Source organism: Camelus ferus, chromosome 6 (genome assembly GCF_009834535.1).
Source record: "Camelus ferus isolate YT-003-E chromosome 6, BCGSAC_Cfer_1.0, whole genome shotgun sequence".
Classification (NCBI taxonomy): Eukaryota; Metazoa; Chordata; class Mammalia; order Artiodactyla; family Camelidae; genus Camelus; species Camelus ferus.
The window spans coordinates 62,006,718-62,023,658 of NC_045701.1; the positions used below are offsets into that span (position 1 = coordinate 62,006,718).

The window sequence follows — 16,941 nt, forward strand, 5'->3', positions numbered from 1 at the left end:
CATCAGTGTGGGGTTGGCTTATTTGTTTTGGGGCAGTTCCTTGCTTTTTGGCACTACAAGATGCTCCAGGCTCATCTTGTGTATTTCCTACTGCAGTCTTGGGGTCAGCCATTCCTCCAAGGAGTCTTGGTTCCTTTTACTGGAAAATGGTATTAGAAACCAAGATCTGGGTGCTAGGTGTGCTCATTGCTACTGGTTCCTAGCCTTTTTGGACCTCAGTTGTTTTTAAAAAGAGTTAATTAGGTGATATTCCTAAGCTCACAGTTAGCCTAATAATTCCATATTTCTATATATATCAGGTTTGTCATTTGTTTGGTTTCATATTGCTTGTTAAAAATTCTTATTTAACTTTCCCCCATCTCCTTGTTTTTTTCTTCTTTCATTTTTTTCTTTCTTCTTTTTCTCCCTTTTTTGTCTTTTCTCTTTCCTTTCTGCTTGTTATTATCTTTTAAAAATTTCTTCATTTTCCCCCCATGTTTTGCTATATTCCCTATTTCTGTTTTCTTTTATACTTCTCTCATTGTGATTCAGCAAGTCTTGATTATTAGTGTAAAATATTTTCTCTATTTTAGCATGTGAAAATAACAAGGCAACCAGTGGAATAGACAATTTAATGAAAGCAAATTTCCACTGTATGAATGATTGCCCATAATTCATTTTATAAAACTTAAATAATAGCTCAAAAATGTGAAATACATCATGATTACTTATGTAAACCATTACCACAATCATATTTGAATAAAGGGGTTCTCTTTTGACATAATTTTGTTAACACATTTAACCATTATGCACAGCTTTATAAACATCGAGAAAATTTTAATAAGAGGTATCCAGTCAAGTCAGTATTGTTATTCTATGTATCTCTTTATATTTATACTTTTTTTTTCAGTAAAAGATGGAATAACTTAAACTCTTATGGAAACCTCAGTCCTGGCTTTTTATTGATACTCTTTATGTGCATACTGCGTTGAATTTTGTTCTTTGGTTATAAATTATATTCACTTCCTCCCTCAGTGGACTTAGAGAACCCATTGGGCCCAGTAAATACGTTTGCTAAAGCATACATAGTGTGTTGTATTTGTTTGTTTTTCTTCTAACTGCAAGGTTAGGGACAGATAATGTCTTAAGGCATCTAATATCTACACAAAGTTCCAGTATCTACTTGTTGAATGAAGAGATGAGACATAAGTGCCCATAATGGCAAGGACTGAGCCTTACATATCCTGCTTGTGACCTGCATTTGTTGGTTCTCTATCGTTATTTGCTGAATTGCGTTTAACTGAATTAATAAATAAGCACAGACTTCCTTGTTAATATCTTCATTGTTTGTTTTGGCAACATAGCAAAAGATATCCTAAAATCATGTGTTCATTTGGTCTGTAACATATTGCAATCTCTTCTTTGTGATTTATTATATGCTGAGACCAGCATGTCAGGAGTGGATTCTAGCTGCTCCATGTTCCTGTGCTCCTGGAGGACTTTCTCCAGTGTCACCAGAAAGAGGAAGGCTTCCCTTTCTCCTTTCCACCATTTCTGACTGCTTAGGCCCTCATACATGCAACATTCACAGTGACATTTTATTTTTAGGAAACTGAGGCCGTGCTTGTACTCCTGCCGGGATTCAACTCAGCTCCGTATGACTCTAGATCTAAACTCTTAACCACTTCATAGTCTTGGAACAAGGGTGAACAAGCAGAGATTGCATAGCTGGTGACTCCTTTGGTTTATTTCAAGGCACAGCCTGTTCTGAGTATTGATTACAATAAATCACATCTCCAGCTAATTGATAGTGTGACGTGTCTTGCAGATGTGGATGTTGTTAATCCTGATGAAAAGTCCATCATGACCTACGTGGCCCAGTTTCTGCAGTATTCAAAGAATGCACCTGGGACTGGAAATAAAGCCCAGGTATTATTTTTTTTAATTTTAGTTTTTTGAAAATTTTATTTTGGCAGGAGTTAATTAGGTTTAATTTTTTTAATGGAGGTGTTGGGGATTAAACTCAGGACCTCATGTATGCTAAGCACACACTCTACCATTGAGCTATACCCTCCCCACCCCAAGCATGTCTTTGTAAGTCCAAATCACACTCATTTTTGTTGTACCCCACTAATGGTTTAATTTTTAGTATTGAGGGATAATTTGCATACAGAACGTAAATGTGCAGTTCAGTGAGTTTTGATAAATGCATTAAAGCATAATTTAATCATGATGTGAAGCATTTCTGTTACCTCGTGCCTCTTTCCTGTCTGTGCTCCTCCACCCTACACAGCCAATGTATTTTACTATTTGCTTGTTCCTTTTTTTTTTTAAGTTAAAACTGGTAATTTGTTAAACTTGGCTAAATTATCTAAAACATCTTTTTGAAAAATTTATTTCAGTAAATTTTTATAATTCTTAGTTTTTTTAAATTGAAGTATAATTAGTTTATAATGTTGTGTTAACTTCTGGTGTACAGCATAGTGATTCAGTTATATATATATATATATATATTCCTTTTCATATTTTTTATTACAGGCTATTACAAGGTGTTGAATTTAGTTCCCTGTGCTATACAGTAGGACCTTGCTGTTTATCTGTTTTATATATAGCAGTTAGTATCTGCAAATCCCAAACTCTCAGTTTATCCCCCCAGTAACCACAAGTTTGTTTTCTATGTCTGTGAGTCTGTAAAACAACTTTTAGATAGGCACTATTATAAGATAAATGAAGTTTAGCAGGCTTTTTAAAAATTCTAGAGATTTCAGATTTTTTTCTATTGTAATTTTTAGCAGCCTTATTGAGGTCCAATTCACATCTGTTTAAAATTTACAAGTCAGTGGTTTTAGTGTAGTTGCAGAGTTGGGCAACTGTCATTGCAATCTAATTCTAGCGTGCTTCCATCTTAACTATTCTTTAGCTTCATGTAAGTAGAATCATATAATTCATATAGACAGAAGCTCTGTGTTCTGCTCTTAACCCTTGTTTGTTGAGATACTCTTGAATTACCATCAGGTTGCCATTTGATTCTTCATTTTCTCCCTTTGACTTTCAGTCAGTGACACAAAATATGGTGGGTGGAAATTTCATAAAAATCACTGAGCTGAAAATAAACATTTATTCTGCTTCTCTAAAGATAAATGAGTGCTATGAATTTAGTGAAATGTTTTTGAATATTATTTTAAAATTTACTTAAACTGCTTCCTCAGACTTGTAAACATGCAGTCATGTTATCGCATTTTCTTTGACAAATTTAGGCCTATGTTTTTCCAACTGTTATGTTTGAGGCACCAAGCCAGATTGTTGCTGACTCTGGCAGAGAGACTCAAGCTGAAACTCAGGCTCACAATGCAGGTCATTCATTTCTGACCTGCTGAGGAGCTACTCTTTTCTAATTAATTTTCTTATTAAAAATAAAATTAAAAATTCAACTATTCATGGAATCAGATGCAAAAATATATAGACAGCACTCTTGCTTAATAGAATGAAGTAAAAGAAAGTCAAAAAAGAATGGACATAAGGTGTAATTTATTTTGCTTTATCCTCCAGCAGTAAAATTTGCCCCCAGATGTTTGCAAGCTAACCACCTAAACAAGAATCTAAAGAAGAAAAAATTGTTGCTCACTTCCATATGATAGCTTAACCAAAGCCTTTAGTAGTGTTATTTTTGAGATCTTTAAATTGTTCAAGATATTGTTGATGTTAGTGTATTTTGTAGATGTAAATGTTTCTTTGCTTAACCCATGTTTAGATTTATTGGAAAGCAGTATTCTGAAATGCCTATTATAAATAAGTAATTTCAAATAATGTTCTTTAAAATTGAATAATGCTGGAAGTGAAGAAATCAAAAAAATATATAAAGGCTTGCTTACCCTGTTTCTTTAGCACGTTATGTTCAGATGCTGCTTTCGATTCATTTTACAATTTAAGGTGTTAAATGAACAAGCAAAATTCCTCTTTGGCACAATGAGTCATTGGTGTGTAATGATTACACTGTTTCACTGATGTTTGCAGTTGTTAATTTTATTGTTAAAAAATCACCAAGTCTATTTAAGATACAGTTTTAAATGTGTGTGTGTGAATTATAGGGAAAGATGAAAGATGCTATGGCCTGGTTAACTCTGCAAGAGAAAAAACTACAGAAAATGCTAAAGGATTCAGAAAGTGAGACCTACGCTAACAAGTATGAAGTAAGTATGACTTTAAACAGCAATTTATTTGTAGTTTACTCTCAGGAAAGTAATGGATGTTTTTAGAAAAAAGTCTTTCAGAGTTAATTATTTAAATACTAAATTAACTCCACGTTTTAGCACTGAGTTCTAGGGATCGAGGTTCTAGAATTTTAATGTGCATTGGGATCACCTCGGGAATCTTGTTAAATTGCAGATCCTAACTCAGTAGTTCTGGGACAGGGCCTGAGAGTCTGCATTTCCCACGAGCTCCTGGATGGTGCTGTTGGTCCTTACAGAGCTTTGAGGAGTAAGGTGTTAAGAGTAGGGACTGGCAGACTGGTCTCTGGGTCCCACCACCTGTTTTGTAAACACCTTGTTATTAGAGTAGTGTCCTGCCCATTAAAGTATTGTTTGTGGCTGCTTTCTCTCAAGGCTGCAGCACAGACCACGTGGCCCACAAAGCCTACGTCTGCTGTCTTTCTGCTTCCCAATCCCCGGTCTAGAGCAGAACCTGCTCTTCGAATGAATATTGAAGGCAAAAAGATTAGGAACTCAGGAATGGAGCCATCCCAGAATCACAATACAGGGTTTCAACCAAAGGGTCCTTTGGGGAGTGATGACTTATGTTACTGTCACCATGTTGAACACAGGCTACATAGCAGGCACCTTGCTGACAAGCGTTTTACATGTTACAACATCTTGCCGAGTGTGGTATTGTTATTCCAGTTTTACAGATAGAGACAGCAAGGCTTAGAGGGACTAAGTGACTTGTACAAAGTTACATAGCTACTGAAAGGTAGAGGCAGGATGTGAATGAAGTCTAGCGTCAAAGCCCTGGCCTTTATTTACATCTTGTTGCTTCTCCTGCATCATCTTGAAAGAGGCCAACAGAAGCCACAGTGAAAGTTCCACAGTCCTGTTTCTTAATACTCAGTCTATGCAACTCTGTGCTCCCCACCCGTTCTCCATCCTCGGTAAGGAGATACTCTCATGGGCACTTAGCCCCTCTAGGCCTCCATTCCCCTATCTGTTAAGGGAGGGAGTTGGATGAATCCAGCCTTCCCAACACTAACATTCAGTGGATTGTGTGACTTTCTGGCCACACCATTCCTTTCGGTTTAGAGCCATTAGGGAAGAAAGGGCCTAGACATTCTCATCTTCCTTCCATCTGATCTACATAGGCTTCTGGGGCTTCCCTCTTAGCTGTGGCCTGAGATATTTTTCATTGACAGGATGCTCAGTGTCCACAGGAAGTGCCCTCCTCTCGCATATGTCTTTGATTTATTAATGTACCACACAGATTCAGGTTTCTTAAAGGCTTTATGAAGTTATTTCAATTCTTCCATTAATTAGTTTGTTCACAAAATGTAATTAGAAATGCTGCCAATAATTAGGGGTGATTTTTCAAACAATATTTATGGAATTGATGACTCACACCAATATCTCAAACACAAACCAAGGAAAGCTTTGTTAATTAAATTTTTGAGGACAGAGACAAAGCATTTTTTGAAATCTGTATAAAATGACTTGGGACGAATTGGTTCAAGTGCAGTTAATCATGGACACTTCAAAGATCACTTAGACATGATAACTGCTGTCATATAATTCTCACTGCCACTCATTCTTATTTTGTTGTGAACACATGTTTGGGGAGGACAAACAAACTCATATTTTCTGTGGGGCATCATGGCTGGTCCTCTAGGGCCGGGTGGCCTTGCTGCTCCATTCCAGTAGAAATCCAACAATAGTGACATGAGACACACGCTGTGACCTATGTCACTATGAGGGTTCCCAGATCACGAGGCTGCACTGAAGAAAGAAACTGGTTCGGTGAGAGAATCCTGAATTTTACCTTTCTCTAAGTGAAAATTTAAATATAACCTACAGCTATGGACTGTCAAATAGCGAATTGCATTTTATAAACTGGTTTAAACATTTTAGTCTTTAAAATACTCTTCTATTTGTAGAGCCTGCTCTCCTTCTTGGAGTCATTCAATGAAGAAAAAAACCCCTTTTTGGATGTCCTGTTGATAAGAAGGAATCCAGATGAGCTGCATGAAGATCAGTTACAGTTAAAAGAAGCCTGGGATGGTCTCAGCTACCAGGTTACTGTTACGCTACTAGCACGTTTTCACGAGGCAGCTTTGCTCGTTGGATGAGCACTTTAGACTCCCATGAGGAGTTCTGTGAAAGAGCAGATGCTTCATCAGGAAGTTGGGAGAGCACTTTTATATTTCTCCATGGTCTTGCTTGGGTGGTTGTTGATATTTAAATAGGAATTTATAACATTCTATTTAGAGAAATTACAGGCTTATCCACAGTTTTTATATTTGCCAGCAGTTCTTGGTTTGTGCAGTAGATTATCCATGTTCTGATTGACCTGAAGCCTCCTCTCTACTTTGGACCCGTGTCATGTGTCACTATCAGTAGATGCTTGAAGGGGATTAGGGACAAACTCAGAGAGAACGTGCAAGGATGAATGTGGGTATGTGTGTCTGAATGTATCTGTATAATTTCAGTCATTTTAAATGTATACTGAGATTTGTGTTACAGCCCAGGATATGGTATATATCAGTGTACATGTTATTTGCACTTGAAAAGAACTTGTATTCTGTAGTTGTTAGGCATAGTATTCAATAAATATCAATTAAGACAGAGTGATTGATAGTGTTCAGATTATCTATGTCTTGACTGACATTTGGTCTAACTTTTCTGTCAATTTCTGAGAGAGAGCTATTAAAATCTGTAGAGTCTTTTAATTTTGTCAAATATTTCATCATGTATTTTAAGACTTTGTTATTAGGTGTGTGTATTTATAATTGTTATGTCTTCCTTAATTGACACTTTTACCACTATGAAATACTCCTGTTTATCTCTGGTAAGACTGTTTTTCTTGATGTCTGCTTAATCTGATGTCAATATGATCATTTTATTCTTCCTTTGCTGACTGTTTGGCACATCTTTTTCCCTCCTTTACTTTCAGCCTGTTTGTGTCTTTATATTTAAAGTGCATTTCTTATAGACAGCATATAGTTGGATCTTGCTTTATTATCCACTCTGACAATCTCTGCCTTTTCATTGGATTGTTTAGACATTGACATGTAGTATAATTATTGATATGGTTCAATTTGGGTATACTGTCTTACTCTTTTTTTTTTTTTTTGGTTTATTCCCTCTGTTTTTTGTATTTTATTTGTTCTTTTCCTGTCTTGTTTTAGATTATGTTAATATTTTTAGAATTCCATTTTAATTTATCCATTGGCTTTTTGGTTCTATTCCTTTCATATTTTTAGTGGAATTACAATTACATTCTAAAATTTTGCAGTCTACTTAAAGTTCTACAACTTCTAAGTTATTATACAGCTTCTTATAACATGTACAAATCTTGCAATCAAATCTTTCATCCATTATGCTTCACTGTTTTATATGTAAATATATAAATGACACAAACTTATGTTTTAAAGTCACCAAGACCATGTTATCAATTTTTTCTCAAAACAGTCATATATTTTAAAGAAGTTAAGGGGAAAATTAGTCTTTCATATTTATCTAGATATTTATCATTTCCATTGTTCTGCATTCCTTTCTAAAGATTTGAGTTTCTACCTGAACTCATTTCATTTCAGCTTGAAAAAACTTCCTTTAACTTATCTTATAATGCAGGTCTGTGGATGGCAAATTCTTTTAGTTTTCTTTGAGGTCTTAATGTCTTTGAGGGGGGTGGTAATTAGGTTTGTTTTTTTGTTTGTTTATTAATGGAAGTACTGGAGATCGAACCCAGGGCCTTATGCATGCTAGGCATGCACTCTACCACTGAGCTGTATTCTCCCCCAAGGTCTTAATGCCTTAATTTTGCCTTCGTTCTTTTGAAACATTATTGTTGAGGTATAATGTACATACATAGAATTCACTCATTTTAAATGGCTAATTAAGTGATTTTTAGTGAATTTACAGAGTTGCAACAGAGATTGTGTGGTCTGCAAGTCAAAAATACTCTTTGGCCCTGGAAAAGTTTGCCAGTTCCTGCTCAGGTCTCTTGGCCATCAGGAGCCACAGCCTGTTGTCAGAATACATTTATCGCACCATTTGTGTAGTGTGTTCAACACTAGCACAGTGACTTAAAGAAGCCACCCTTTCAGAGTCCCTGATTTTGAAGCACTATTGCAGCTCCAGAAATCTTCCTGTCGAGTGGCAGTGCTCAGTGCATTTTCAGCTCCTGTTCTGATCACAGCTTTGACCCTGACCCCCGTGAAGGGCAGGAGCTCTCTGTTAATGCATCCTCAACAAAGTGGGAGGAGAGGAAGAAGATACTGTCTGTACAGTTCAGGCTGTTCCAGGCCACAGAGGCCCAGCCTAATTTTACTGCATATGATTTAGAAAAATCACCCAAAGTAATGAGAAAAACCATTAAAAGAACTATTTTGCAAGATTAAGTGCTACAAATTGATAGTAGCTTGAAAATCCATTCCTTAGGTAGCATCCCACTCATTTTCTTGATGTTGCAAAATGAGACTTACTAATTTTAAAGTCGTCAGGTTGTGTAGCAGTCAATACTGTCCAGACAGTTTCTCGTTCAGTTGTTTAAGGACACAAATATCTCAAAGCATCTTAATAAATGGTTTCATTTTAGGCCTGCTATAGGAAATAGCAACATTATGTTATTTTTGACCTGACAAGTCTTATGTAAATTTTCATCTAAATTCAAAAGTAATTTCCAACACTGAGAAAGAAAATGTGGAACCAGTTTTCTGTTAAGAGTGAAAGGAGAGGAATGAAAGGTAAACATTGCCTCTGTCTTTCCTCTTCCTACTGCTCTGCAGAGTACAGCCCTCAGTCAAAAGCCCACATCTGGTTTCATTCAAAATATGTACAGCTCTCTTTCAGCTGAAAAGAGTAACAGCCGAGTTAGAGGTATTGTTCTTTGTTTCTCTTTAGCTCAGTTATTTGCCAGTTTTCTGGGGGCAGGGTTGCTTATTTTTTGGCAAATGCACAAATAATTCATATATATATAAAATAAAAGTACATGCTAGCTTGCTTGTGTTAAAAATTTGTAATAATGAAAGCTTCTTTTTCCCATTATTTTCCAACTGGAGGCCTAATGGCATATAGTTAATGATTTAGGGTTGTAGAGCTGACTTTTGCCATATGCCTTTTGAGAAAGTACAACTGCAAGGCAATTAAAGGAAAACAAAATACTACATGGTATCACTTATATGTGGAATCTTAAAAAAAAAAAAAAAGGTCAAACTCAGAAACAGAGAGTAGAAAAGTGGTTGTCCAGGGCTGAGGGGTGGAGAAAATACGGAGAAGCTGGTAAGAGGGTACACATTTTCAGCTGTAACATGAATAAGATCTGAAGATCTAATATGAAATATGGTGACTATAGTTGATAAATCACACTGTATTATATCATTGAAATTTGCTAAGAGAGTAGAACTTAAATGCTCTCAAAAAAAAAACAAAACAGATAAATATGTGAAATGATGGATATGTTATTTAACTAGATGGTGAGACTCCTTTTACGATATGTATATATGTCAAATGACCATAATGTGCACTTTAAATATGTTACATCTTTATTTGTCAATTATTCCTCAATAAAGCTAAAAAAAAAAGCAAAGTGAAATGCAAAAACTATAATATTTAATGTTTCTAGTTTATCAACAGTTCCATTTACTGCCCTGAAGGAGCCTAACTTTGTCTTCATTTAACATCTTTGTACTTGGGTGGTTGATTAAATGATTTTTTTTTGATATTTGCCTTGCATAAAGTGGGCACCCAATAAATGTTTTTCAAAATTGATGATGAATCAGATAACCCGATTCTTGAAAAAATAACCTAATTTTGCTTCTTCTTTATTTAAAAGCAAACTTAACTCTAAGAATCATGACAACTCATTTAGTAGAACTATAATGGCAAGAGAAAATACAGACTTAAAACTCATACTTTCAGTATCAGTGTGGAGTTGGTGTTGTTCCGAGTCCTCCCTGGCCCCAGCTCTGTTATGTTGTTGACCATGCTTTACTGTGACCTTGTACTTGTTTGCTTCCCCCACTTCGTGTTCAGGCAAGAGCTATGGCTTTTATTTGTCTGGTTGACCCTCAGGTGGAGAGGGTTGTGTTAAACTTACTGTTCCCTTCATGGTACATAGGTCTGGGCAAGGCTCTACTCTTATCCACTTGTTAAATTGTGTATTTGTTTCTTTTATACCAATACCCTCCATCCATCCTCCTTTTCCTAAGCCCACCATCGTGATGTGCTTAATGGGTATCTTTTTGTTTTCTGCGTTCTTGCAAAATGCAGTATTGTATTTCTGTGTCCATGTGTTTTTAAGCTGTATAAATTGGTGTCATATGTTATTCCATTTCTTACTTTCAGTTTTGAGCCCACATACTTAAGGTGCCTCCATGTTGCCACCTGTGTGCATATAACTGCGGCACAGCCCTCGGTGGTGTGTGACCCCCCACAAGTCTCTTCTCTACTCCAGAAGCCTTCTGTCTTTCTACCTAGCTCTTAGCACAATTCATAAATATTTGCTGAATGAATGAATGTGTGAGTGAGTTTTGACAGTGCTTAGCAGGGAGAAAATCCAGGTAGCAGGAGCAGCAAGGGAGACGTGGGAGTGCAGTCAGTGTTTGGGTAAGTGAGTAGTTGGCATTTGTGTGACTCACGTGTGCCCGTAGGGAAGGGTGGGAAGGCTGAGGAAGGCGGGAGTTGGCTGGACTAGGGGAGGGCTTCGGTGAAGGACAGATACTCAGGAGATATGGTAGAGGTATCGAATATGAATATATGATTAGGGCTAGTGAGGAAAATACAAATCTGCGTGCGAAGTATAGTTGTAATGTCAGAAAACGCAAGGGCATACAACATCACACGTTATGGTCATTTAATACAATAGTCTACCCCTGCTTAGAGGGATGTTTTAAATATTTCTGATTTCCCTCCCATAACCAATTATGGATTTATGAAAACATCTGTATTTATTCTTGTGCCCTCTTCTACAGCTTTTAAACAAATTTATCTTCTCAATTGGCAGCTAGCCAAATGATACCTAGAACTAAAAAGTTAACTTGTTGATCACGATTTCCTTGACTAATGGATTAGAGAATTAAATATACCATGTTCAAAGAATTTATTTTAAAGAATTCTTTAAAGAATTAGACATACTGTATGTGAAGAAATAAGCTAGAAAAATGTCTACTGAAGAAAATTAAAATTATTTTTTCAGATTAATGTGTGGAAAACAGACTTGAATAATATCTTGCCCTCACCCCTCAATGAAATCGAAGCTTGGCTCCAGGAGATAGAGGAGCTTCTAGATGAAGATTTGCCAGCCTCCCAGGATTACCGTGAAGCCATGGCCCTAATTCAAGAGAAAATGACTTTATTCAAGGTTGGAAAAGAAAAAGAAATACGGAAAAATCTATACTGTGTTAGACATTGTTCTTTTGGAAGACTTTGTGCTAGAAAGGGAAGGAAATAGAATGGGATTTTGAGGATGGTTTAGATGATTTCCCTGGGGATTTTTGGGACCCAGAAAATACCTTCACTTTCTTTATGAGCGTTGTGCTAATTTAAGGTGGAAACAATAAGAAAAGAGTCCAGTAAGTTCTAAGGCAGCTGTAAAGTCTGACAAAAAAGAAGGGGGGAGACTTTTAAAATGTGGGAGATTGGATTCTCCCTAAAATGATATGAAAGAATTTGATATGTGAGGTTTATAGCATTGGAGCTCATAAAGGAATGGAAAATCCATCTAAAATCAAAAGATTTTGATAATGCTTTTACCAAAGAAACTGCAGTCTGCTTCGCTGTAAAATGTTCCAGTTTAAAACATTTATGATGAAAATATTTGTTCAGAAAATTTTAGTTAGAGAAAGAAAGTGCTTTTTGATTTTTTTTTTTTTTTGAAAAAAGATGCAATGCACACAAGGAGCAAGTGAGATTAACAAACCCTCAGTTACAATGTTTGGCAATAAATCTGGTTCATGTCTTTCCAGAGTCTGATGGATAAATTTGACTGTCATTTGAATGCTCTCCTGGCATTTGAAAATAGAGATGAAAAACATTTGCCGTTGGTACCACCTAGCAAACTGGAGGAAATGAAAAGACGGTTTGTACCAGTACCTTTCACAACTGCTGACACCTTCATGTTTAAGCAATAACATGGGGCAACGGGGGCCAGAAAATACAGATTTTTGGATAATTTCTGACAATTGGTCTTTAAATCTTGCTAACAGTTCCTTGATGTTTTACATGATAGTAACATTATATCATGCTAACATACTATTACTGCCTGGTAGGATGTGGTGGTGGAAAAAGTTCTTGGACTGAGAGTCATAAACTGAGCTCTGTATCTTGGTTTTGTCCAAGTTACTGTGTGTTTCTGAGCATGCTTCCTCATTTGTAAATACAGTCTGTTCATGTCCCCCCAAGGAACCTGGGTAAAATGGGAGGAGGTATATGAAAGCACTTTATAAACTCAAAAAAGCTACAAATATAAAGGTTATGTAATTGATGGTTGTCTACATCATCCTCTCTTTTCTCATTATTCATAAGCAGCTTATTAGAATGATATTAAGAGGGTATTAGCCTTAATAATGAAAGCTATTAATATGTAAACATTGAAATTATAGTTGCATTAAGTTATATGGAAGTTTTCACATTTAGTAAAATATTTTAGAGATTAATGTTATTAGAGAATTTCTCAATGGGGGAACAGTTTCTTAAATCTTAGAAAATGTTTTGTTAGGTTGTTTTGTCTTTAGAAGTATCTGTTTTATATCTCGTCACAATGTTTGTTTTTGTTTCTTTAAAACAAAAGATTTGAGGATACATCTGAGTTCGATATGTATAAAAGAAAAAGTTAAAGCCCCAGTATTTTAAAAAATGCCAAACAGATTTCTCACATTTGGCCAATAATACTAAGTTAAATTCTAAAACCTGCACTGTCTTCCAGAATCAACAATATTTCGGGGAAAAAATTCATTCCACTTCTAGAATTTCATTACTATAAGTGCTCAGTTCTTGCTTTGCTAGATGAAGTGAAATCAAAATTGGTTGCTTGGAACATCAAATACGGGAGCAAAGAATCCGTGGAATTATTGCTGGAAGACTGGCATGTAAGCTGCTTTATTTCATGTCTTAGACAACTGTTCTCCATGGTGCTGGGTTTGCATTTTTCTGTGACACTATTTCCCTTTACTTCTCAGGTTTTGAGATGGGTTTTCTTGGTAGCTTTCATTAGCTTAAATATGGTCTGGAGAAAAGAATTACAGGTAGTCCAATAACAGACGTTAGGAAGAGTAAGAAAGAGAAAACATTATTTAGCACAACAGGGGAGACTGAGTTAACCAGGCTGTTACATAATAGAGAAAGTTTCAACGTTATTCCTTTTAAAAGTTCTTAGTTTCACTTACTGGACCTCCTGTTTGACATTTTTCCCCACTCAAATTCATGGTTTTATTCAAAAATGAAATTTTCCTTAGAATATTTTAATCTTAGCCTTTCAAGTTATAAGAGTGGGAGAAACAATGTGTCTTGTCTTGAGACTTTTCTGGGGGAGGGGTTTAGCTTTTGCAATTTATAGGGGAAGATGCTGCAAATGATTTAAATATGTATGTTTATTTGGTAAATTAAAACTAGAGCATCCTAGCAGTGTCTTTTCTACAGTTAGGCCTTACTATCCTTCTTTCTGTTTTTCTCTTTTTGGAGTGAGGTCCAAAACGAAAACCCCAAGATTGTGAATTTCAGTGCAAAAGTTGAAAAACATGAAGAGAGATTTATTTACAATTTATGATTTAAACACTGTACATTCCTGAACAGAAAGCATCATTCCAACTTAGACTTTAAATATTTTAATTTCTTTTTCCTACTTTGATTTTTCATTTTTCCATTTAAATGCCATACCATCAGTACATGAAAAGTGTCTAATAAATGAGTTTTTAGTTAACTCTCTATTTTTCCATAGCAGAATTTGCTAGCATAAGACACATAATAATTTGGTTAATCATCTTTCTCAAATGTTTTTGTGTTATGGGTGGTATCTATTTATAACATACTCTAATATATCAAATAAAAATTAGTCAGTATTAATAAAAACATGAAATAAAGAGGAACTGATACAAATTATATAATATTGATAAATATGTGAAGTAAGAGATTTTGAAATCGCTATAAATACTTGCCTTTTCTCATGAAAGGAAAACCATTTTAGAACTGTATCACCAGAGGAGGGTATAGCTCAGTGGTAGAGCTCTTACCCCGCATGCACAAGGTCCTGGGTTCAATCCCTGCTACCTCCCTAAATAAATAAATGAATAAATAAATCTAATCCCTCCCAAAACTTTTTAAAAAAGAACCACATCACTACATTAAGATAAACTTTGTCAGGTCCCATACCCACATATTGTTCATACACTTCTGTCTCCTAGACCTTAATTAGCTTTCTTCATGAACTACTTTTCTTTTCCTACCAAAACACGTAGTATTAAAACTGTAAAGAAATTTTGATGCGTAAGTGCTTCATCAGTGTATTTATGTTTCTATCTGTATTTCTTGACACATTTTAAAAAGTGAAAACTATCAGTATGTTTTATTTTTTTTTTCACTAGAAATTTATTGAAGAAAAAGAGTTCCTAGCTCAACTTGAAACTTCTTTTCAAAAATGTGAAGAAATTCATAAGGATTTGGGTAAAGCTATATAATTACTTTTCAATGGAATGATTGTCATTTAACAGCATTTCATTTGTTTAATTTTCTTTATACCGTAAGTGTTTAGAAATTGGTTTACCATATGTGTTTTCTTTGGAAAATTCTTGCATCCATTTTAATATTGTTAAAGTACGTATTTATTTCACCACTGCCAATTAGTATGCAAATATTTTTCTTAGCAGTATTATTTTATTAATGAGAAACTTTTCTAAAATTACTTTCTTGTTATCATTATAGCTGAGGAATATCCAAATATTACTAAACAGTATACGATGGTGGAATATCATTTTTCCATGTGTAGAAAAAATATATATAATGTGAAGTCCACTCTACAGAAAGTTCTGGCATGTTGGGCTACTTATGTGGAAAACCTTCGCTTACTAAAGGCTTGTTTTGAGGAAACAAAGAAGGAACAAATTAAAGAGGTATTTTCAGTCTAATGGCATCTGCTTAATTTTACTTTGTGTTTTGTTTTGTTTGGAGACCCTCGTTTTCAATCCAAAAATGAGAGGCCAGGAAAGGGTAAGCATGACTGTTGGAAAAATTCTGCAAAGTATTGGAAAGAGTTTAACATTCTCACACAATTGCTTAAAGGAATTTTTCTCCTCATTATAGGTTTTATACGCACACACAGCTTTGTTGAAGTATAATTCACATACACAGGATAGCTTTTGGAAGATATATTGCTAAGTTCTTTGGAAAGAAAATAAAAGATGTGGAATACTGACTAGCTTATGTGCACACTGAAAATAAATTGATGTTTTAGAAAGTTTTTTTCCCCATTTGGGTGAATACCTTTCAGCTCTAAAATCTTCCAGACTTTCTAGAGGAGGAACAACAAAATACCTTAGACTTATGTGGAGAAATGTAGAAGAAACTTTGGTGTAATTCGTGGCTGCTTCATTTGCTATTTGTGTAATAATGTGTTTATGATTGTTGTCTGAGGTAGTTTTTCTTTCTTTCATTTGTTTTCTCTTTTGCAAATGAATGTAGACAGCCTCTCAGATTAAACATTTTCCAAATAGAAACTGAAATTACTCAACAAAAAACAGGCTGTTTATATGAAAGTAAAATTTCTGGTACCTGTATGAGTGCAAAAAGAATATTTGAGGGGTTAGTGAGTCATTACTTCTCCCTGGCACCCGTATTGGTAACAGAAGTTCAGATCTTTGGCTTTTCAACAGTTCTTCTGTCATGGAAAGTCTTTTATTAAAATTCACCTTTCTTTGAGAAAATAACACTTTAAGCCTTGCAATTTCCAAACTCTGCTGAGGTGCCCTGATCTGCCAAAGAGAACTCTCGAGATAATTTGAGGGAAACATAGCAACATCTGTCTGTTGGACATAACACAAATTACTACCGAGTTGCTTGGACTCTACTACTGAAAAATGAGAACTGTTAGGTAATTCTTCTGGGCTGGGGAATCCTTGAAAAAATTACTGAGACATTAAGGGGGCCATGAACTAAGAAAGTTTGAGAACCTTTGCTCTAAGCTCATCAGCCACTTAGAGAGAGAGAAGATCAGATGCTTCCTAAAAGTCCAGGACCAAGAGTGATTACAGGTGCCAGTTAGTGATTAGAAAAGAATCGCTAAACCAACAGGGAGGGTCAGAATCTCTGCAAAATCCTCACGCTCACTTTTGCTTACAATCAACCTTGGTGAAGTTCTGTTATGGGTAATAGAAAGATAAATATTATGTCATTAAAATATTACATTGCTTATATGTTATATAGGTTCCCTCTGAGACACTTTCCCAATGGAATCTAGAACATACTACCTTAAATGAAGTGGGAAATTTCTTAATTCAAGCCAGCAATGATGAAGTTGGATCAGCTATTTCCAAAGACCTGAGAAGGCTGAATAAAAGATGGAGGAAATTTATTACAAAAACTCAGGTTGTAAGTTTTTTGGGTTTTTTTATTTTTTGGCAACAGCTTCATTGAGGCATCATTCACATATATCCAGTTGACTCATTTAAGGTGAATAACCCAGTGGTTTTCAGTGTATTTAGTGTTTAGAACATTTTCATCACCTCATAAAGAAACTTTGTACCCATCAGTAGTCACTCCTAATCTTTTC

The 16,941-nt window shown here is 35.4% G+C and overlaps 1 protein-coding gene across 1 annotated transcript in view; it reads left to right on the forward strand.

The window, feature by feature from the left end:
* SYNE2 (spectrin repeat containing nuclear envelope protein 2) overlaps positions 1-16,941 on the forward strand; it is a 289,020-nt gene that overhangs the window by 81,003 nt on the left and 191,076 nt on the right. Inside the window, 9 exon segments of the mRNA XM_032482160.1 lie at positions 1,808-1,908; positions 4,068-4,169; positions 6,119-6,256; positions 11,380-11,544; positions 12,149-12,261; positions 13,108-13,270; positions 14,762-14,840; positions 15,099-15,286; positions 16,596-16,760. Coding sequence (XP_032338051.1) covers positions 1,808-1,908; positions 4,068-4,169; positions 6,119-6,256; positions 11,380-11,544; positions 12,149-12,261; positions 13,108-13,270; positions 14,762-14,840; positions 15,099-15,286; positions 16,596-16,760 — 1,214 coding nt within the window.